General features: G+C 46.9%; 2 protein-coding genes across 2 annotated transcripts; one reads left to right on the top strand and one right to left on the bottom strand.

Annotated features, from left to right (window-relative positions):
• The first annotated feature begins 462 nt into the window (after window positions 1-462).
• On the top strand, window positions 463-9,487 carry ppt1 (palmitoyl-protein thioesterase 1 (ceroid-lipofuscinosis, neuronal 1, infantile)). The gene is made up of 10 exons (XM_080004233.1): window positions 463-511; window positions 952-1,071; window positions 6,859-6,968; window positions 7,250-7,377; window positions 7,896-7,966; window positions 8,051-8,153; window positions 8,287-8,377; window positions 8,483-8,581; window positions 8,671-8,742; window positions 9,019-9,487. The coding sequence occupies exons 2-10, from the start codon at window positions 960-962 to the stop codon at window positions 9,139-9,141; spliced, it is 909 nt and encodes a 302-aa protein (XP_079860359.1). The 5' UTR covers window positions 463-511; window positions 952-959; the 3' UTR covers window positions 9,142-9,487.
• cap1 (CAP, adenylate cyclase-associated protein 1 (yeast)) lies at window positions 9,473-22,032 on the bottom strand. Its single transcript, XM_080004222.1, has 13 exons — window positions 21,935-22,032; window positions 17,319-17,411; window positions 16,775-16,875; window positions 16,551-16,628; window positions 15,811-15,954; window positions 15,306-15,391; window positions 14,308-14,413; window positions 13,838-14,033; window positions 13,476-13,654; window positions 13,003-13,123; window positions 11,788-11,870; window positions 11,557-11,700; window positions 9,473-10,917 (listed from the first exon to the last, which is right to left on the bottom strand). The coding sequence occupies exons 2-13, from the start codon at window positions 17,407-17,409 to the stop codon at window positions 10,834-10,836; spliced, it is 1,413 nt and encodes a 470-aa protein (XP_079860348.1). The 5' UTR covers window positions 17,410-17,411; window positions 21,935-22,032; the 3' UTR covers window positions 9,473-10,833.
• Between the last annotated feature and the right edge of the window lie 556 nt (window positions 22,033-22,588).

Below are 22,588 nucleotides of genomic sequence, written 5' to 3'. Positions count from 1 at the left end.
TGCGTTCGAGGCCCGTGGGTTGGCTCGGGAACTTTCACAACGAATCCCGACTGCGATGTACTGTTCTGTGGGAGATCTTTTTTTATTCGTTTTTTTTTTAAACATTTTTTATTATCAATTATTGAATAACGAATAGAAAATAAAATGACAAACATCTATCACACCGGTGCTTAGACGGCAAACCCTTCTGTTAACCGGCCGAAGAAACGGTGCACACCAACACGGACGGCTGACGCGTCGGGTCGGTTGACTGGAAGCGAATTTTCGTTAAGCATGGGGTTTGTTCCCCTAAACAACGGCGTCTACATTTATTGAAGTCACCGCAGTGGGGATGTCCAGCCGGGCGGAAAGCTACCATTCACCGTACCCCCGGTTACTGTTTGGGAGGTTCATGCGGCCGGCGTTACCGAGTTACCGGGTTCCGACGCGAACGCGGCGCGAGGCGATTGGCTGCTCGCCGTTAACCAGGTCACGTGACGATACATGTCTGCGCCCTGAGAGGAAGAGGACGGTGAGTTGTTTTTGGAAATGGCATAATAATAATAATGATAATAATAATAATATTCCAACTTGTTCATGTAACCCTGTCGATGTCAGTCCGAGGTCAACGGAATGGAATCGATGCGATACTAGGGCCGGCGGCGCTGCGAGGCGAGTTGTGCGTTCAAACAGTTGAGCTTCCATTAGGCAACGGAAGACGGACAAACAAAACAAAATGACGACGCAGGGAAGCGTTGCCCGTCCGCTGGTGGACGCCGGCGCCTGGAAAATGTCTCTTTTGTAGTCGCGGGTGTTCACAGGGCTACAGTGTCAACTTCCCTGATAGCGGAGACCGCAGCACTCATTTGTTAACACAGTGAACCGAATGGCTGGTGTGAGGAAGCTGATAACACAGACACACACGCACGCACGCTCACCTGACTGTTTGACAATTCTGCTCTTTGGTTTTAGGGACAAATATGGAGACGCTGGCGCTTTTTCTCCTTTCCACCGTTCCCCTGGTGGTTCCCGGCGGCCCCGTCCACAAGTACAGCAATGGCACCTTACCACTGGTTATGTGGCACGGGATGGGTACGACCTGTGGTTGCTCACTCTATACAGGCCTGGACACATTTGTTGGTACCCTCACAGCTCATGGAAACAATGCTTCATTCCTCCTGAAAAGTGATGACATTTGAAAGCAATTTTTCTCATGTATGCCTGCATGCCTTTTGGTATGTCTGCATGTGAAAAGAGATATATTATTGCTAAAGAGATCAATTATATTCTAAAATTGCCTGGACAGATTTGTTGGTACCCTTCAAAAAAAAATAACCCACAATTTTCTCTGAAATAACTTGGAACTCACAAAAGTAATTGGCATCCATCATTGTTTATTCCATATTTAATGGACATCAGACTTTTGATTCAACAGAATATTTTACATAATAAAACAAATGAAAATGGCCTGGACAAAAATGATGGGACCCTTAACCTGATATTTTGTTGCACAACCTTTAGAGGCAATCACTGCAATCAAGCAATTTCTGTTGCTCTCCATGAGTCTTCTGCACCTGTCAACAGGTAGTTTGGCCCACTCTTCCTAAGCGAACTGCTCCAACTGTCTCAGGTTTGAAGGGGGCCTTCTCCAGACTGCGTGTTTCAGCTCTTTCCATAGATGTTCGATAGGACTCAGATCAGGGCTCATAGAAGGCCACTTTAGGATAGTCCAATGTTTTGTTCTTATCCATTCTTGGCTGCTTTTACCTGTGTGTTTTGGGTCATTATCCTTTTGGAGGAACCATGACCTGCGACTGAGACAGCTTTCTGACTCTGGGCAGTACGTTTCGCACCAGAATGCCTTGATAGTCTTGAGATTTCATTGTGCCCTGCGCAGATTCAAGGCACCCTGCGGCAGACGCAGCAAAGCAGCCACAAAACATAACCGAGTCTCCTCCATGTTTCACAGTAGGTGTGGTTTTCTTTTCTTTGAAAGCTTCATTTTTTCGTCTGTGAACATAAAGCTGATGTGACTTGCCAAAAAGCTCCAGTTTTGACTCATCTGTCCAAAGGACATTCTCCCAGAAGCATTGTGGCTTGCCAATATGCATTTTAGCAAATTCCAGTCTTGCTTCTTTATGTTTTTCTTTCAAAAATGGAGTCCTCCTGGGTTTTGTTCCATGGAGCTCGCTGTCACTCAAACAGCGACGGACGGTGCAATCGGATACTGACACACCTTGACATTGGAGTTCAGCTTGTACCTCTTTGGAAGTTGTCCTTGGCTCTTTTTCTACCATTTGCGCTATCCTTCTCTTCAATCTGCGGTCGATTTTCCTCTTGCGGCCGTGTCCAGGGAGGTTGGCTCCAGTCCCATGGACCTTGAACTTCTTAATAATATTTGCAGCTGTAGTCACAGAAACATCAAGCTGCCTGGAGATGCTCTTATAGCCTTCACCTTTAACATGCTTGTCCATCATTTTCTTTCTGATCTCCTCAGACAACTCTCTCCTTTAGTTTTTCTGGTCCATGTTCAGTGTGGTGCACACGATGATACCAAACAGCACAGTGACTACAACTGAATACACTACAAAGACAAGATATTTAATGTTCAAACTGATAAACTTTGTTTTTTTGCAAATATTCACTCATTTTGAATTTGATGCCTGCAACACATTCTAAAAAAGCTGGGACAGGGGCAACTAACGACCGGGAAATTGAGGAATGCTCAAAAAACACCGGTTTGGAACATTCCACAGGTGAACAGGTTAATTGGAAACAGGTGAGTGTCATGATTGGGTATAAAAGGAGCATCCCTGAAAGGCTCAGTTGTTCACAAGCAAGGATGGGGCGAGGTTCACCACGTTGTGAACAACTGCGTGAGCAAATAGTCCGACAGTTTAAGAACGTTTCTCAACGTGCAATTGCAGGGAATTTAGGGATCTCATCATCTACAGTCCATAATATCATCAGAAGATTCAGAGAATCTGGAGAAATCTTTGCATGTAAGCGGCAAGGCCGAAAACCAACATCAACTGCCCGTGACCTTCAATCCCTCAGGCGGCACTGCATTTAAAAACTGATATCATTCTGAAAGATATTACCACGGGGGCTCAGGAACATTTCGGAAAACCATTGTCCGTTAACACAGTTCGTCGCTACATCTACAAGTGCAAGCTAAAACTCTACCATGCAAAGCGAAAGCCATGTACACTACTCACAAAAAGTTAGGGATGTTTGGCTTTTGGGTGAAATTTATGGAAAATGTAAAAAGTTCACGCTACAGTGATATATCATGAAAGTAGGGCATTTAAGTAGAAGCATGCAATGGTGATTTCTTCATCTCAAACAATTGATTGAAACAAAAGCCAACAACAGTGGTGGGTTTACCACAACAAAAAATGTCAATGTCTCAATAACTTGTCATGTGCCCTTGCGCATCAATTACAGCTTTACAAGGACATCTCATGTTGTTCACAAGTCGATTTATTGTCTGCTGAGGCCTGGCCCCCCACTCTTCTTGAAGGGCGGCCCTCAGGTCATTGAGGTTCTAGGGTACAGAGTTACAAGCCTCTATGCGGCGACTTAGCTGATCCCATAAGTTTTCTATGGGATTCAGGTCTGGATAAAGTGCAGGCCACTCCATTTGAGGTACCCCAGTCTCCAGCAGCCGTTCCCTAATGATGCGACCTCGATGAGCTGGAGCATTTTCGTCCATGAAGATGAAATTAGGCCTGTGTTGTTCATGCAGGGGCGCAATGACTGGATTAATGATGTTATTCAGGTAGTGTGGGCTTGTCACTGTACCATTCACAAAGTGTAGGGCAGTTCTGTATTTACTAGACACACCTGCCCACACTGTAACACCACCACCACCACCAAAGGGTGGCCGATGCACAGCGCTCTCCCTGACGTCTCTAACATCGTTGGTGACCATCATTTCTGCTCAACGTGAATCGACTTTCATCAGAGAACAGCACTGAGGCCACTGGTCCCTCGTCCAGCGTAAATGCTCCCTGGCCCGTGCAAGACGATGATGGCTGTGCCTGGTGGTGTGGTCAGGTACCCTTACAGGTCGTCTAGCACGCAGACCACACTGATGTAAATGGTTTTGAATGGTCCGACGTGACACTTGGGTGCCTCTCACCTCCCTTAAATGTGCCTGGGGTTGGGTGGCATCATCATCCGGTTGCGCAGGGCACTGTTCACAATGAAGCGCTCATCAGTGTGGGATGTGGCCAAAGGACGTCCACTTCTATGCCTTTCTGTGACTCTTCCAGTCTCTGTATCTCTGTTGCAACCTGCTGATGACACTCTGTGACACTCTAAGCTCAGTGGCCACTTCCCTCTGAGAACATCCTGTTTGAAGCCTCACAATGGCGAGGTACTGTTGATCAGTTTTTAGGTGTCGTCTTGGTCTCATGATGTCAAAATGTGAACAGCATGATGAAGAGGACTGTTTAAATACCAGTTCTAACTGAACCAGGAAATGTATTGGTGGATTCATGGATCAAACACCTGTTGTGAATTTTGCCGTTCAGCTCCTTGTTAGAGAACAGCAAGTTGTGCGAAAAGTACTGAAACATTGAACAGTTGGACATGTCCATTCAAAAGTTTAGAGAAGGTCAAATTAAGTTCACCTGTAAAGGTTATAGTGCATTTTAGGTTCATCCTGAAATTTCACCCAAAAGCCGAATATCCCTAACTTTTTGTGAGTAGTGTATCAGCAACACCCAGAAACGCCGCCGGCTTCTCTGGGCCCGAGCTCATCTGAGATGGACTGGCGCAAAGTGGAAAAGTGTGCTGTGGTCTGACGAGTCCACATTTCAAATAGTTTTAGGAAATCATGGACGTGGTGTCCTCAGGGCCAAAAAGGAAAAGGACCATCCAGATTGTTATCAGCGCAAAGTTCAGAAGCCAGCATCTGTGATGGTATGGGGTTGTGTTAGTGCCCATGGTATGGGTAACTTACACATCTGTGAAGGCAGCATTAATGCTGAAAGGTACATACAGGTATTGGAGCAGCATATGCTTCCATCCAAGCACCGTCTTTTCCAGGGACGTCCCTGCTTATTTCAGCAAGGCAACGCCAAGCCACATTCTGCATGTGTTACAACAGCGTGGCTTCCTAGTAAACCTGCAGTCCAGACCCGTCTCCCATTGAAAAACTGAGGCACATTATGAAGCGCAAAATACGACAACGGAGACTGTTGAGCAACTGAAGTGGTACATCAAGCAAGAATGGGAAAGAATTCCACCTACAAAGCTTCAACAATTAAGTGTCCTCAGTTCCCAAACGCTTATTGAATGTTGTTAAAAGGAAAGGTGAACACCGTGGTAAACATGCCTCTGTCAGCTTTTTTGGAATGTGTTGCAGGCACCAAATTCAAAATGAGTGAATATTTGCAAAAAAAACCCAAAGTTTATCAGTTTGAACATTAAATATCTTGGCTTTGTAGTGTATTCAATTGAATATAGGCTGAAAAGGATTTGCAAATCATTGTATTCTGTTTTTAATTTACGTTTTACGCAACGTCCCAACTTTATTGGAATTGGGGTTTGTACTAAAATGTGCGTAATAGACACGAGGCGCTCGCGCAGCCGGCTGCTGCGCAAGCGCCTCGGCTGCAAGGGGCAGCGCCACAATCAGGATTCTGGGTTCTATAATTATATCATAGAATTAATTGTCTGTGTTGTATTAAATATACATTTAAATCCTCCTAAATCAAACTTAACTTACCTCCAGTACTTGCCTCACAGAGTAGAAGTCCTGGTGTGTCACACAGCGTAGAAGTCCTGGCATGTCACAAAGCGTGTGTGTGTGTGTGTGTGTGTGTGTGTGTGTGTGTGTGTGTGTGTGTGTGTGTGTGTGTGTGTGTGTGTGTGTGCGAGTGCGAGAGAGCGAGAGATACCAATTCAAGAAAACAGTTAGTTTGAAATATCACTATAATCCAATTATTTATAATTTTTTCTAAGGCGTACCAACAAACCTGTCCAGGCCATTTGAGAATATAATTGATCTCTTTAACAATAATTGATCTCTTTTCACATGCAGACATACCAAAGGCATGACGGTATACATGAGAAAATTGCTTTTAATTTCATCACTTTTCAGGAGGAATGAAGCTTTGTTTCAATGAGCTGTAAGGGTATCAACCAATTTTCCCATGTCTATATATATATATATCTATATATATATATATATATATATATATATATATATACACATACAAAAAAAGAAGGGGGAAAAAAAAGTATATAATATTATATATATATATTTTTTGTTTGTTTTCAAAAGAGAACCATCACTCATTTGAAGACTTTTTGTGCACCCCAGTACTGCACACCATACAGGATTCAGCGCAAACTGTATGAGCTGAGACTAAAGCCCTAAGAGATAATGTCAAGCTAGCCTCATATTCTTGCAGGAGTTTTTAAAAGCAAAAGATTGCCGCCGACGACCATTAAGGCAAGAGATTTCATGGTTCTCTTCGAAGACCTTGACACTTTGTGTGGGACTCAAAAATCCCAGCGAAAGTCCTTTGGTGTAAACCAGGCCGTGACTGAGCAGTGTCCTTTGGCGCTGAAGGGGAAAAGGAGCTCAAAATTTGTATATTAGGTGATGGTAATGGGGGAAACCCAAAGCCGACATCATATATATTTTTTAATTATTATTATTGTTATTTTTTATGTTCTTATATATAAATATGTATACATAATATTTATTTAAAAAAAGTAAAACGTGCTACACAGCCTGGGCCATCCAAGGACGCCGCTCTATTCAAAAGCAGAAGTTTAAAAGCTGCTCCAAAGACAAATATCCCAAAATGATCCGTCAGAGTCGACGTCGAAACGATTCTGCGTTCTGTCTGCACCGAGCAGGAGACAGCTGCTGCAACCCGCTGAGTCTGGGGGCGATCAAGAAGATGATCGAGGAGGAAGTCCCGGGCATCGACGTGCTGTCGCTGATGATCGGGGAGAACGTGATCCAGGTGCTTCCAAGACCTGAGGCTCCTTATATATATAAAAAAAAAAAAAAAAAAAAAAAGTTCATTTTGCATTATATATGATTTTCTCCCGTTGCAACCGCTCGTCGAATATTAACAAGAGATTCTATTCCGTGCTAAACTGACACGGGGTCTCCTCTCTCGCTTTATTACACTTCTGCATTCTGTTTATCCAACCGTTTCAGATCAAATGTTTCTACCTTTCTGTTTGCAGACCTGCAGCCGTTTGTCTCTCCGTGTTTGAGCTGAGTCTTTCCTCCCCGCAGGACACGGAGAACAGCTTCTTCCTGGATGTCAACCAGCAGGTGTCCATGGCGTGCCTGCGGCTGGCGCAGGACCCCAAACTGAAGGGCGGCTACAACGCCATGGGCTTCTCCCAGGGGGGCCAGTTCCTGTACGTCCTGTCACCGCACTTTAACTCTTCCTGCTGTGTTGGGGCTGGGGGCATGAAGTGATGTGATACAAAACGTTTTGTCGACCAATGATACCAATATTTCATTATTGTTTTTTCTGTGTTTTGGGGAAAAAACACAGAAATTGGGATGACGCTTCGTGCTCGTTGGGAGGTTTAACATAAATGGGAGAAACACTGCGCTCGCTCAGGTGTTTTAATATAAATAACCATCGAAGTAAAAGTCAAGTCACTAGAAAAGTTAAAACCCAAAAGTACCTCATAAAGATCAGGTGATGGGTTCCCAAACGGGGGACACATGTATTTATATATGCTGTATATATTTCTCCACGCGGGACGTAAACCCTCAACCTCACGGGAGGTGATTTGCACAAAACAAAACCCAAGACCGGAGGGTGAACCGAATCCCTGAGAGAACGTGAGAACGAGGATTAGAGTTGTTGCCTCCCTCCCTCTCTAGAGACTCCCTTCTTTATTTTATTTATTTCTTTATTTTTCAGGAGGGCGGTGGCCCAGCGCTGTCCTTCCCCACCCATGAGAACTCTGATCTCAGTCGGCGGCCAGCACCAAGGTGACACGGCGGAACTCTGCGCAGTACATCGGCGGGGGGAAGCGTTTGAATGCCCTTTGATTAACGTGTTTATTTTCCGCCCAGGTGTGTATGGACTCCCCAAATGTCCGGGGGAGAGCTCCCATATCTGTGACTGGATACGCAAAGCTCTCAACAACGGCGCCTACACCGATATGGTGCAAAAGCAGTGAGTCGCTCCGCCCGTCTCTCGCAGGAAACGGGCGAGTTTTTAATCTCCCAAACCCAGCTGTGACTGTGTCATAGTGGTGTGTCTCTGTGATGTCACTAAGTGGAGTTTGGTGTTTTTTGACGTCGTCCAGCCTGGTGCAGGCGCAGTACTGGCACGACCCGCTTAACGACGACCTGTACAAGAAGCACAGTCTGTTCCTGGCCGACGTCAACCAGGAGAGGGTATTATATTCATATCAACATTTTTTTTTTGTCCCGACTCAAGAGGCCAGATGGAGAGTCCATTCAGCGTGTTTATTTGACATCATCTTGATTCTAATGTCGCAGGCCCTAAACGAAACATATAAGAAGAACCTACAGCTGCTGGACAAGTTTGTCATGGTCAAGTTCCTGCAGGACTCTGTCGTGGATCCAGTGGATACAGAGGTGGGAGCGAGCACACACACACACACACACACACACAAAAAGTCACAACTTCCTGGATTCCATTTGTGACACCGACTTCCTCCTTCCAGTGGTTTGGCTTCCTGAAAACGGGACAGGCCAAAGAGACAGAAACTCTGCAGGAGAGCGTGATCTACAAGGAGGTGAGAGCCAGTGGCACGACTCCAACCACAGCGTCAGAAAATAGTTTATTATACAGGATGTAAGAGCTGGGGTTTTTTGTTTTTTTTATGACCGGGAGTCGGCTGAAGCCATTCTCTCAATACTGGAACAATTTAAGAGACTCGGGTTGACGCTCAATGATCGAAAAATAAGGTTAAAAATACCAGAGTTACCTTTTAAATGGTTGGCGTTCATTGTGTTCTTTTATCAATTTTCCTCTAAGCTAGTTTTGCTTTTTTATTTTGTTTTTAAAAAAGGACCGTCTGGGACTTGCAGCCATGGACAAAGCTGGGAAGCTGGTGTTCCTGGCGTCCGACGGAGACCACCTCCAGTTCTCCAGAGAGTGGTTCAACGCTCAGCTGCTGCCTTACATCCGCTAGAGGTCCCTCAGCGCAGCCGCCTTCATCCTGGACACGTTTAAACGTGTAGGAAACAAAAACCTAATTCCATAACTGTTGTAATTGACGTAGCGGAGGTTGAAGAATGCAGGACCACAATTCTCTCCTAATTGCACTGAGACAAGCTGATGTTCCGTGATGTTTGAGATTTTAGTTCCAGCTGCTAGTTTGTCACGTCGCATCCTTTTTAACGGGTTGGGCTTTAAGACAAGTTGTATTTTTATGTTTTAATGAAATTGTTTTGCGCCTGTGAGCATGTTTTCCTTGTAAAACTTTGATAGGGGAAGGGGGTAAATAAAACAACACAACTGTATAACTTTTATTGCAACTTTTTTTCTTTTTTTAATGATGTCTCAAGTACTAATGAGCAGAATGTTGATTCTGGACCCAAATAAAGAGGTAAAAGGAGGGAGAAATAGTGATGTTACAAAAGAAGAAAACAAAAACAAAAGTCATCAGCTAAGAGCTCTGAGTGTCAGGAGAACAAAGGAGGCGTGGGTGGGGGAGGAGGCGGGGCCACGTTCTACCTTGTAATAGTTTGTGTTCACAGGGGTGTTGCCAGGTTAAAGTCCAGCGCACCAGCACAGTGAACACTCCACGCAGCACTGTCAATCTGAACCGGTGCGCTGTCCACGCCCGTGATGGGTATTACGTCTACCGTGCTACGACGCCTCTGTGGCCAGGCTCCGTCGGAACCCAAATCCTACAGAACGTTCTAAAAAGATCACCCATCGTTTGAAGTAATTAAAGGGCGAGCCTGACTCCCAACTATTAAAAAAAAAAAAAAAAAAAAAAAAAAAAAACAACCACGTCCTCGATCTCTATTCGGACAGACGTCGCTCTTTCGCCGGAAGGTTTAATTTTTCTTCCGCGCGTTCCCCCTCAAGTGGAATGTTTACTTTAGACGCTCGAATGGAATGTACGACGCGACGGTCGAAGCACAGGTCGTTGCTTTATTCTTATTGTCATTTCCTCATCAAACAGTGTCTTCGTTTTCGACAGGTAAAACGCTATGAAGCAGCCATCTGCAATCCTACCGACGTGCTCGGAGAACGGCGACAGGTCTCGTTCCCCGGGCGTTACGAGGCGGTGCGGAGCCGAGGGCGCCCACGCCCTCCGTGAGAAGCGCTTAATTGCATAAACAATAAAAATAAAAAAATTAATGGAGCAGAGCACAGCGTAGCCTGTGCGTCCGAACCAGGAAGCGGAAACTCTGGCCGCGGCGACGTGGTCCTATAACGTGATTGGCTGAGGCGCTGGGAAGGAGGTAAAGACGCCGCAACCGACTGTTTGTCCTCGTCGAGTTGGCTTCTCTGCGTGTTTAATTTAGCGTAGCGACGTTACTTGGCTACAAAACGGGATGCGGAGCATCGCTGCAGTTGGCAAAACTGGATTATTTTTATTTGCAATGTGTTCGCTGGCAACTGGGGGGGGGCGGCGGTGACCAATTTGAACGACTAGCTGCTCCCTGCAATTGGCTGGAGGAACGCTCCAGAGAAAAGCAAGCAGTCCTCTCATTGGCTGATGAAGGAACAGCTTCAGCTGTGATTGGCGATACAGATGAGGGGGGTGGGGTCAAATTTGAAGTCTACAGTGTTAGCTGGTTGGGTGAACGGTCGGTCAGTCGGGTAAGCGGGGCGGGGTGTCGAGGAGGGCGTGTCAGGTGCTGCCGCTCTATCCGGCGATCTCTGTCGCCGTGGTGACAAGCTTCTTGCCGTCCCAGACAGTCTTGAACTGCTCGGGCACGGGGTGCTCCGCCTGCGGGAACAGGGAAGTAAAGTTCAGCCAGAAATGTTGGTGTTGGCATGGCAAGGAATGACACACACACACACACACACACACACACACACACACACACACACACACACACACACACACACACACACACACACACACACACACACACACACACACACACACACACACACACACACACACACACACACTTTTTTTTAATTTTTAGGAGTAAGGAGGAGGAGCCTGAATATTTCATAACGTAGAGCGGTGTGTGTTATTAATGAAGACAGCCATTTTGGCGTCATTGCAAAATGTGATAAATTGCATATTTGTCATGAGACATTGCAGCCTCCACCGAACGCCATAAACAAGGCATTATGAAATAGGTTGTTGAAAAAAATGCGGCAAAAGCCACTACAGACTGCTTGTTAAGTTAAGAAGAGTTTAATTTTAATAAGCAGTTTATTACAAGATGCAGTGTTGAAAAGTCCCCACCGGGTGCCTGTGCCCCCTTGGGGGTCTGAGAAGGAATTGCAGGGGGGGGGGGGGGGGGGGGGGCTGCAGAAAAATTAATATTTTTATATTGTTTTTCTTTTTTGATTGTTTGTCGAATCCCCCACAAAGCACATCCCCTCTCCTCCGTCAGGAAGGGATACTCACAAACTCGTCATCTTGGTTGGGTACCAGGATGTTCATCTCCGAGCTCTTGGCGCTGATGATCTCGCACCCCAGCGAGTCTTTGCTCAGGTAGATGTGGCAGCCGTCGGTCTTGTTGATGGAGATGGTCGGGACCTTGCCCATCACCTGGAAACACCACGCACAAAAACCTCAACGGAGACCCCGCGATCATGGCGACCACGACGACCACCAGCGCACAGAACGTCCACCCACCTGGACCTTGACGTCCCTGCAGTTGATCACCTCCACGATGCCCACCACGTTGTCGAACACCAGACCCAGCTTCTTGCAGTTATCTGACGCGGAGGGAAGAATCAAAATGACTCGTTGCTCAATGTCACATCAGCATTTATACCAAAGAAGGTTTTGGGATCAAAATACACGTTTTATAACTTTTAATAATAAAAGGAATGTACTTAGTATAATGTGCAGACGATATACTCAAAATAACAACAGCCATCATAGACAAAAACAGCAGCCGACAAAATACGGCAACGCGGGTGAAAAGGTGATATGTTAACTACACCGATGTCCATGTGACTGGTCAAATCCACCGCTGTGATTGTGCCACAACAAATAAACAGCCAAAATAACAAAATATGAACCATCACAACATTATTCATATACAATTAATTCCAAGTTGACAATACATCCATTCGTGGCTTCGACAGCGTGTACTACACCAGGGGTGCCCTATATGTCGATCGCGATCGAACGGTAGATCGCAGACGTAGTGCGGGTAGATCACGCGCCATTCAAATGTATTTACTTATTATTAATTAATATATTAAACCGATCTGACCAACATGTTGAATGAGCTTAATTTGAGAGCTGCAAGGAAAAGACAAAACTCCCAAAGATTTGGGGGAGTTTCAAAGCCTGGCATCAGAGCTGGAGACCCAAAGGGAAGGCGTGTGCGCAACTTGACAGTGCTCCACAGAGCCGACCTAAAAAAAAAAAAAACCAAAACTGTCAGACTTTGATAAACGGTGTCAAGACTCCGCTTTGCCCGAGCCAATCGCTTCATTTACGTGCTCCCCACTTAGGGAAGATGCTGAGGTTGATTCACTCCAACACATGGACAGTTTTGGAACTTCCTCACGGAGGAAAGGTTCCCCGGCATGAGGAAATGTGCTGCCCCCCCTGACCGCACTACTCGGCTCTACTTGTTTATGCGAGTCAGCCTTTTCCCGCATGAAGATTATTAAGTCCAAATACCGTTCCACCCTGACGGATGATCATTTGGAAGCCTGCTTGAGATAACATTTTTATATAAGCTCTCAAATATCAAGGCAAATTTTATTATCATTGTGAGATTTGGAAATGCATGTTTGTCAGCGGACATTTCGCGAAAGAAAAAATAAAAAAAATGCAGGAGAGGTTTGAAACGCGGTTGGTGCTTATGAATTACAGCGTCCCATTTCTTACCAATGATGATGGAGTTGAGCTTGCCTTTGACCTGCAGGGTGCTGTTGTTGCACTTGAAAGCGTAAACCACCTGCTTAAGCTCTGTGTCGCTGATCACCAGGCTCGTGTCGTCCTGGTTCTCCTGCCGAGCCAAACCAAAAGCACAGAGGGAGAAAGAAAGAAACACGGGGTGAGATACGTCGACCCAGACTCAAATCTGGCACCGTATTGAAGGTTGGCTATAAAAAGAATAAACACTTAATTCCTGCTCTGTGACTCATGGCGAAGCGTCTCACGGCCTCCAAACTCAGCCAGGCTCCAATTTGGCCAAAAAGCCTCAACGCTGATTCGAGTGTCGGAGTATTTCATAAAGCGGTTACACGTTTTCAAAATCGACATCATGCACCATCTTGTATTCCATTCCTTTTCTGACATCACAGACAAAGACCCCGCGGACGAGCTTCCTGTGGGCCACTCGGGTCCCGGCGACTCACCACTTTCCACTTCTTCCCTTCCAGCTCCAGCACCGGGGGCAGCGTGCGGGTGGGGGCGGCCGAGGCGGCGGGGCGAGGGGAGGCGGCGAAGGGCTTGGGCCCCGTGCGGACCTGGGCGCCCTGCGACTTCAGGGAGGGGTTCTTGTGGGTCTTCTGGTCGTCGGAAACGTGCTTGAGGCCTGGAAACATGTTCGGCGGCGAGTGATTATCAACAATTTTTGTTTTTATAGAGCAAACTAGTTGCAATCTCATAAACTGCACTACAGACTCATTGGACTCAATTCACACAGCGCACGAGTGATGATGACGAGCGGCTTATTATTTATTGTCTCCGGGTCCCCGCAAGTCTCCGTGGCCCCTACCTTGGGTGATGTTCGCTCCCTTATTGATGGCGTTGAACAGAGCGTTGCGATCGTCGACGCCGGCGTCGCGCTTCCCTCCCGACGACTCGCCGAAGGCCATGGGGGGTGGGGGTCCGGGGGGAGGCGGGGGAGGGCAGCCTCCTGCAGGAGCGCTGGGGGAAGGAGGCGCGGCGGTGGAAGCGGAGGCCACGGGGCCCTGCGGTGGAGAGAGGGGACAAAATAAAAAATAAAAATAAAAGATAGCTGCAACTCTATTTGTGCATTTTATATATAATAAATATTTGAAAAAGAAAGTGATATAAAATGAAAAAATAATCCTCACAGAATTACTTTTAGGAATTTCAAATGGCCAGAACAGCCCAGCCTGATACGCCAGACACTGGTGCGTACGGCAGATTCAACGTTTTTAATCCTAATCTGGGAGAGTGAAGAGAGCGGGGGGGTGAAAAGAACAGAGAGGTGCAGCTCACAGTCTTGCTCCAGGCCAGTCCAGTGGTGTGGTGCTGCTTGATGTAGCTCTGCACCTCCGTCCAGATGGAGAGGTAGGCGTTCACCCACTGCACATGCTTCTTGTCCCTACAAGAGCAGCACAGTCCGTTTCCGCTTCGCTCCTTCACCGTTTTAATGACCGAGGTTTGTTCAGGCATTTAAAAAAAAAAAAAAAAAAAACACCTTTCCATCCGCATAATGAAACTTGTTTGGACGCTGAACGGTTAACAGCAAAACGTTGCACGGACCAAAATTCCATTATAAATATTAAAATGTGCTCACGGCTCAGAAGTCCTCCTCCTCGCTGCGAGTGGGCGGAGGAAGTGTCTTAATTATCTTTTATGTTCGACTCTGAGCTCGGAATTTTCGCGAATGGAGTTTTTTCATGAATTCTATCAATGTGGCATTCTGGTGTTTGTTTTTTTTTTATATATATATATATATATAAAAAGAAGCTTTTCATGATTTTTATAATCTCAAACAATTCAATCTAATTGAATCAAATCGTGCTTGTGACCAAGTGGTAAGTGTAGGTAACTGCATGTCTTGCATGTGCAGCAGTGTTATAATTATTATTTTGGCTGGAAAGCGGCCTGGAACTGGAACTCATTGATCTGGTGTGTTGGACAGAGACGCAGATAAAGGGATAAAAAAAAAAAAAAGTTGTTTTAAATCACACACAGACTATTCTGCAAAACTCCATTCCTTTTCAATCTTTCTTCTGATCCAAAAGTCCATATTTGGACAGAGGACCGTGCTCTGCCATGTCTCGGCCGCCAACCGACGGCTTCTTTGATTTGAACACTTTTAAAACCAACACGGAGCAGCGGCGCACAGCGCTGAGCGACCAACACTGGAGCTGGGCCAAGATTTACAACAACTATGAGGAAGGACAGAACTCACCCCCACAGTCCAACGACATCACATCAAGCTTGTATAGTACTAGTACACACGGTGAGCCGCTTCACGCCTTCCTTACTTTTCCTTGTAGTCCTTGAGCACACGGTTGGAGTAGAACATGGCGGCATCCTGCATGTCCTTCACAAACGGGCCGGGCTTGGGAGCCTGGAGAGCACGCGCACACACACACACACACACACACGCACACGCGCGCGCGATGAGCTCAAATAATTGCAATGAGGTGATCTTGTCATGTGTACGACAGCTCTGCTGGAAGTTACATGTTCAGTAATACACACAAGCTGCTTAAAAGTGTTTGGAAGACACAAAAATACTTTCCGGTGGCCATTGTGTATCGGAGCAACATACTTTCGTCTTTTGTTCTGCATTCATAATAATAATCATGCATGAGAACTCAAGGCCACATTCGACAACAAAGAGCTTATTAATAACGCTCTAAGCTGGAAACATAACCAACAGTGAGGGTCTGTTGGTAGCCGTTGGCAGTGTTCAGACCGTGATGACAGCATGAAAGAGCAGCTTGTTTGCCTGATTATTACACACTCATTTAACCACACACTCACAATGGCGACCCATCCCAGGGCGGGTACGCTTTCGCTCACGGCGGAGAGGTGGTTGAAGAGGGGCGAGGTGCGGTTCTCCTCGCGGAACGTCTGCACCTGCATGACCACTTTGGACACCGGCTGCAGCAGAGCCGACAAAACACTCTGAAGACGACAAGCGGGGGGGAAGACAGAGACAGAATTACGTCCGGGGGACTGTCCTAATTCACTGAATGGTAGACAGGCTGGGATTTGTTGATTCATTTGTTTAATTTATTTGTCCCTCCCAAACCACTAAATCAAATTACTGATTGCTTAAAATAACACTTGGATGAATTTTGAGGGATACTTTATTCATCCCAGGTGGGAAACTGTGGTCGTAGAGCAGTTCACATGCAAACAATAGGCAACCCAAGTAAATATAAAAATAAAATGTGAAAGAATTGGCAATATACAATAGATCTCTGTAACAACATTTCACCTTCAAAAAAAAGTACACACACGCACGCACGCGATTGGAACCAGATGATCAAAGTTGTTCACTTCAACTGTCACTGCTTTAAATGTTGCGGCTGGTGTATATAAACTTTGTACATGTACTGTATGTTACAGCGTGCACTTGATTAGTGAACATGACACCCTTCTTTTTCTGGAGCTTTTATTCCATTTCAACAAATGTCCTTCAATTTAAGCACGACAGTGTTTGCCATCAGCACATTGGGTGGTGTAACTGAGCGAGCAACGCATCAAACAACACTCACGTCAGCGGGCTTCTGGGAGCAGGAGGCCGTGGCGAGGAGCTGCCTCTGAGAGGAGAACGCCTGTTTCATCATATCCGCCTGGAAGACAAAAAGGAGAGCACTGACTGGGAGCCACACGGATCCACACCTGCAGAAACTTGAGGTTTATTTTTTTTCTTTTTTTTAATGGACGTGATAATGACTTTTATTATAACGACTTAAATTTTTTAATGTTTTACACTCACGTGTTTCTGGACGTCGCCTCCGATCTGCTGGCTGATTGAGAGGTACTGCGCCACCGGGCCGTTGAGGATGACGTCGTAGGCCTCGACGTACGCAGACACAGCTGCAGACGAGGAAGGAGGGAAGGTTAACGAATAGATTTAGTCCAAGTGACTCCTATAAAACTGCAGAAAGACAGATTAAAAATGTCGGCTTTGTTTGCGGTAGAGACACCTCTGAAATAGTTTAGATAAAGAAAAAAAATCCAGAAAAATCAGAGGGTGACACCAATTTTAAACAAACCGTAAAAGCTTTGCAGTATAGTCAAAAGCTGCATTAATCATTTTAACATTTTAAGTATCACCGCATCTGTAATTTAATAGTGTGGATATCTTTTTTCCCCGCTCCTGCAAAATCCAATGTCCCCACACAGGACGAAAAAAAAAAAAAAAGTGGCACCTAATCCAAATCTCTTGAACTGGATCATCTTGAAAAGTAGTTTTGCTAGGTCATCTCATATTTTGTTGGCGACCGTCATGAAGACTTCCCGGTGGCCTGTTTGGTTACCTTGCCCGGCAGAGCCTCCTGAGCCTGACGCGGCTTCCAGACGACCCACCGCGACCTCCAGCCGCTGCACCAGACTCGCCAACTCTGCCATATCTGGGAGACGGGGGGCGAAGACGTTCATTAACCACTAGGGAAGTCACGATCATCACATTTTAGTTGAAGACTAATTGTGTGACATTGGACTGTAGACTGGACATAAAAATTTAAAGGTAGCCAGTTAATTAACCTCGACTCAACTGGTGGAAACCTCCTCTAATTCAAATTCCATTAACCATGGCGTTTCTAACATTGGGTTAAATTCTAGGGCTGTCCCCTGAAAGTCGACCAGTCGAATCGTCAGTCGGACCATCAGTCGACAGAGATTCTTCAAGAAGAACAGTCGTCCCCTGTCGCCCAGTCAGTGTGCATTACAATAACAGGATAAAACAGATAGTAGCTCATAAAAATGCACAGGGATAACAGCTCAATGGGTAATTATAAATAAGCGGTATCATAAATATATTTTTATGTGTGTGTGAATCGAACACGGCTCTCCGTGGCCCGTTCCTTTAAATAAGGGTTAAGTTAAAACAGTGTGAGGACGGGGCATGACCTGTAGACCAAGATTATTTTCTGCTCTTAACGAAAGGAGAGGGGGTGATTGGAGGAGGGAGTCACGGAGAAAGTGTCCCCATTATGCACAGTCCTGTTCCATAAGCAGACGTAAAATAAAAGAACCTACATCTAAAATAAAAACACTGTTTTGGCGGAACGATTGCGGGCAGCACATCGCTGGCATGCGCGTCGTCGGAGAGGGAGACCAGGGGCGCAAGATGCCCCCCCGATCACTCCATCTCCGCACCCCCCCCCTTGTGATGGCGCCCAGGGCAGCCGCCTATATGGCCTATAGGAAGGGCTGAGCCGGCCCGGCCCCTGCCCCGCACCCCCCCTTTGTGGACATGGATGATCCAAGAAAGTGGCCCCGAGCTACATTTTAAAATGTAAAAAACAGCTGGAAGAATATTTCAACTGCAGGTGTTCATGTAAAAACAGATCCCATGCAAGTCAACTGCAGAGCCAAACTCAAGAGGCTTGAAGAGTTCAACTCTAAACATAGTTTTATAAACATTGATGCAACCTTGCCAAAACCACTTGCCAAAGCGTCTCTTGTGAATTAAGGTTCCAAAGTCCTAATGCATGGGGAGCGGCTCAGTCCGAAAACACCCCTCTGGCTTTGCCGTCATTCCACCTTAACAAGATTGAGGAAGAAGTAGCGCAACGTGGGAGGAGAGAAGCGAGTGGAGACCTGCTGAGTAAAGGCAGCAAGACAAGCCAATCTGCCCCATCATGCCAACTATGCAGGCTATACAAAAAATAAATAAATAAATAAACAAACATTTATCTAAAAGCCTCAACGGCAACATAGGATTAAATCCGATTTTTGACCTGCTTTATTGATGGCCTAAAACACTTAAGACAATGTGTACAAACACAATTCCTCTACTTTGTTTAATTCTTCATCTAAAGCAAATTCGCAACAGCCTCAGGCGCAACATCAAAACTCAAGTTTGCAACAAGGGAGAGAGAAATCTCTTTCATGCCCTCTCTCGTTAGAACACACACACACACACACACACACACACACACACACACACACACACACACACACACACACACACACACACACACACACACACACACACACACACACACACACACACACACACACACACACACACACACACACACACACACGACTGCTGTCACCGGACACCTGTGTCATTTGTTTGACGAAAACAAGTTTCAAGTCTCAGGTTCTTTCACCTGGCTGGGAGTGAATGCAGCCACAGAGAACCTCTGTCATTAATGACACAAATCCATAAACCGTCTCAATTTCACAACGCGGCCATACAAGTATATGAAATGCGCACTCAAAATCTTAGATAATAGATATAGAGTGCCTGTTACAAACTGGACACAACTTATATTTTAGTTACAAGAGTAAGTGAAGTATGAGCTTTGCCTGGAAGAACAATGGTGTTGGAAGGAGTAAAATACAAAAATAAAATACAAATACACGGTCGGGAAAACCTACAGGAAAAACTTAACGCTCTGACTGTAAAGATGACAAAAAAATAAATAAAATGTAAAAAAGCAATCTCTAAACTCATAACAGACAAGTTATATTCTATAATAACCTACTGAAAAACAATTGAAAATGTTTAATCTGAGCGATGGAAATGCAAATAAATGATCCTGATAAGGTTACCTGGGTTAAAGTCTGCTTTTAATGAGACGCACAACTGTTAACGAGTGATTAGAGACGTCGCTGCAGAAGGCAGATATTAACCACTACATTTCCTGGCTGCCACAGGGAAACGATGACTCAACCTGCAATTGAGAAGGGGTGGGGTCGTTCGCAGGCCTGGTGGAGGTAATGCACACTCGTAACCAGGTACTCAAGTGTAGGCCCACTTAAAGAGGGCACTTAAGTTGAGAAGTATGACAGGCCAGATTGTTTCCCCCATGTCAAATTTCAACTCTCAGAGCCCACCACAATGAGCCATATATACACCCATCGACAGCAGAAGGCAAACTATCATGAAGAGCACGGCAGTTTGTGGTGAACGTTACTGGAAAGCTTCTACCCAAAACTTCATACGCAAGGGGAAAAAAGACACTACTACACTACAAGTTTCCAGGAGAGAGAGGGGGGGTGAAGCCTCCGACCATAAAAATCCCGCCTCCTATGCTTTACCTCGGGCGCATTCCAATGTTGAAGTGTTGGGGAATCAGGTTGACTGAAGTCAGCTAAGTCGGTTAACCTGAACACATGGCGCGGCAGTCGGGGAACAAAACACACGCCGGCTTTGCGTCCAGGGAGGTCTCCACGTGACAAGCAGGCAGGGTTGCCGGCAAGCCTCGCGGGCGTTTTTTTTTTTTTTTTTTTAAACAAATGTCGGGGCTCAGCTTGACCAAGTCTCCCCAACTTAAAAACTGCATGTTGAACGCTCCGCTGGCCGACGCGCGGCACGGGACCCTGCAGGAGGCAGCGGCGACGGATTGAAGGAGGCCACGGCCGCGGGTCCGCCGCCGGGCGGCCCGGAGGCAGACGCTCCTGTTCACGCTTCACGGGAGCCGCCATCCATGGTTTTGGATGGCTGCGTTCTCTGGGTGAAAACGGGTCAGTTCTGCAACGGGCATCGGGAGAAGTAGGCCAATATGAGTGCCGGCGGATTCTAACCTGGTTTAATAGGAATCCGTGAGATGGCCTCTGTTGGGTGCATTACACTACAGATGCCGGAATTCCGTTCGAAAACAACGTTTATCCCCCCCCCCCCCCCCTCCCAACCTCAACATCCAGTAGTGAGGTGCACCACACCTGCCTTCCACCTCGATCACTGCATTCCTGCCGGGGGCGGCGGACCCCGCCACCGACAATAGACAGATCACAGAGCAACACATCGGACAGCAGATCTACAGCGGTGCCTCGACTTACGACTGCATCTACTTACGACGAACCCAAGACACCAGCAGCGATAGTCGCGAAAATTTGTATCGACTTGCGACTGACTGCTCCAAGATACGAGCGTGGAAATGTGCGCGTCGGCGGCCAGTCAGCAGCCAGTCAACAGTCAGTCAACAGTAGCCAGTCAGCCAACAATCAGTCAACAGCCAGTCCATAGTCAGTCCATAGTCAGTCCATAGTCAGTCAGTAGGCGACCTTCATGGTGTGTGCACGTAGTTCGTGGCTTATCGATATTTTTTGTCATATTTACTGTGTTTGTGTTGTGTATTTTGTTTGTTTTCACCCTTCGTGATTTCATAATTCATATGGGAACAATTGCTTCGACATACGACCGTTTCAACATACCACCGTTCTTATAGAACGAATTAGTCGTAAGTGGAGGTGCCACTGTACTTGCAACCGCAGTGCAACATGGCCCCGTGCTACAGCCTTTTAATTGACCCGGTGCATTGAACTCATTTCGCAAATTTGGGGTTTTTTTTTTAAGGACTTAAATTGTTTTTTGTTTTTATGCTGCTCTTCTGTCTCTTGGCCGAATTAACAGATTCCGAACAAACAATGGAGACAAAGCGATGTGATGAAGCGTGAGCACGCGGCTGAAACGCACAATCGGCAAAAAAAAACAACAAAAGAGGTTTTTTTTTGGGGAACATTGCGGTTCTTAAAAAAAAAGGACCAGGGGAGAGGCGGTGTCCGCCCGTCCGTCAGCCCGCTGTCAGGTCTCCGCTTGGGCATTTCCTGTATTTCTGACACCCCCTCCCCGGCGTTGGCTAATCCCGCAGCCGTCTGCGGAACTGGAACTTCCCCTCCGCCGCCGCCGCCGCTCCGCCGCCCCGACGGTGCAAAAACAACACGCTCGACCGACGGGAGACGGCGGACGAGGACGGCATTCGGGGGGCGTCACATCCGGGGTATTCGCCGATCGGGCTCCCAGGACGCTAGCCCATTAGCATCACACCGACCCGCATAGATAACGCCTGATTCGCCGGAGGGGGGCGGGGGGGGGGGGGACGCTTCGGCGGACGCTCCGTCGACTCTCCCCCGGCGCGTCTAACGCGGCCCCATCCCGGGGAGGGCGCGCGTCGCGACGCGGGAGAGACGACCCTACCTGCGGGAGTGGTCCGGCGGTGATTCGCTCGCTCTTCGCCGTGGGTGTGTACGGGAGTGAAGGCTGCTCGGCTGCTGCGGTTTCTCTTCCTGGATCGGGCGGAGTTTCCCGGCGTGCACCGCGCCGCGTTTCCGACAGTGCCCGCGCAGCCGATTCCTTCGCCATATAAGGGCAGAACAGAAATCTGCCTCTTCTTTAAATTGTGAGGAAAAAAAAAACCACAAAAAAACAAAAACAACCCCCCCCCCCCCCCCCCCCCCCCCCCAAAAAAAACCCCAAAAAACCCAAGACGTGGATTTCCTTCCTTCTTTCCCTCCCTGCGACAGGGAGAGCACCGTCCAGGCCAGAGCGGTGGTTCCCCAGCCGGGGCCCCTCAGGGGGTCCTAGAGGGGTCCCCGGCAAAAAATGACCACAAGGTCAACCTCACCATGAGGGAATGCACCGTGACGACTGTTTGGAACAAGGGCGTCAAAAACCACCGGCCCCGGGGGCCACACGGGGGACAATTGAACGCGGCCCCCCCCCCGCTCAGCGTGCTCATGACAGGCCCGTTGTTGAATGTGACCCGCAATCGCACAAAATCAAATCACTGGATTTTTTTTGTCCACGCAATTTTACGTAATGTTTCAGAGTGTAAAACTGAAAAACACAATA

Source organism: Zeus faber (assembly GCF_960531495.2).
Source record: "Zeus faber genome assembly, chromosome: 1".
Lineage (NCBI taxonomy): Eukaryota > Metazoa > Chordata > Actinopteri > Zeiformes > Zeidae > Zeus > Zeus faber.
The sequence above is the reverse complement of the archived record's forward strand: the minus strand, read 5'-3'. Positions and strand labels throughout refer to the sequence as shown.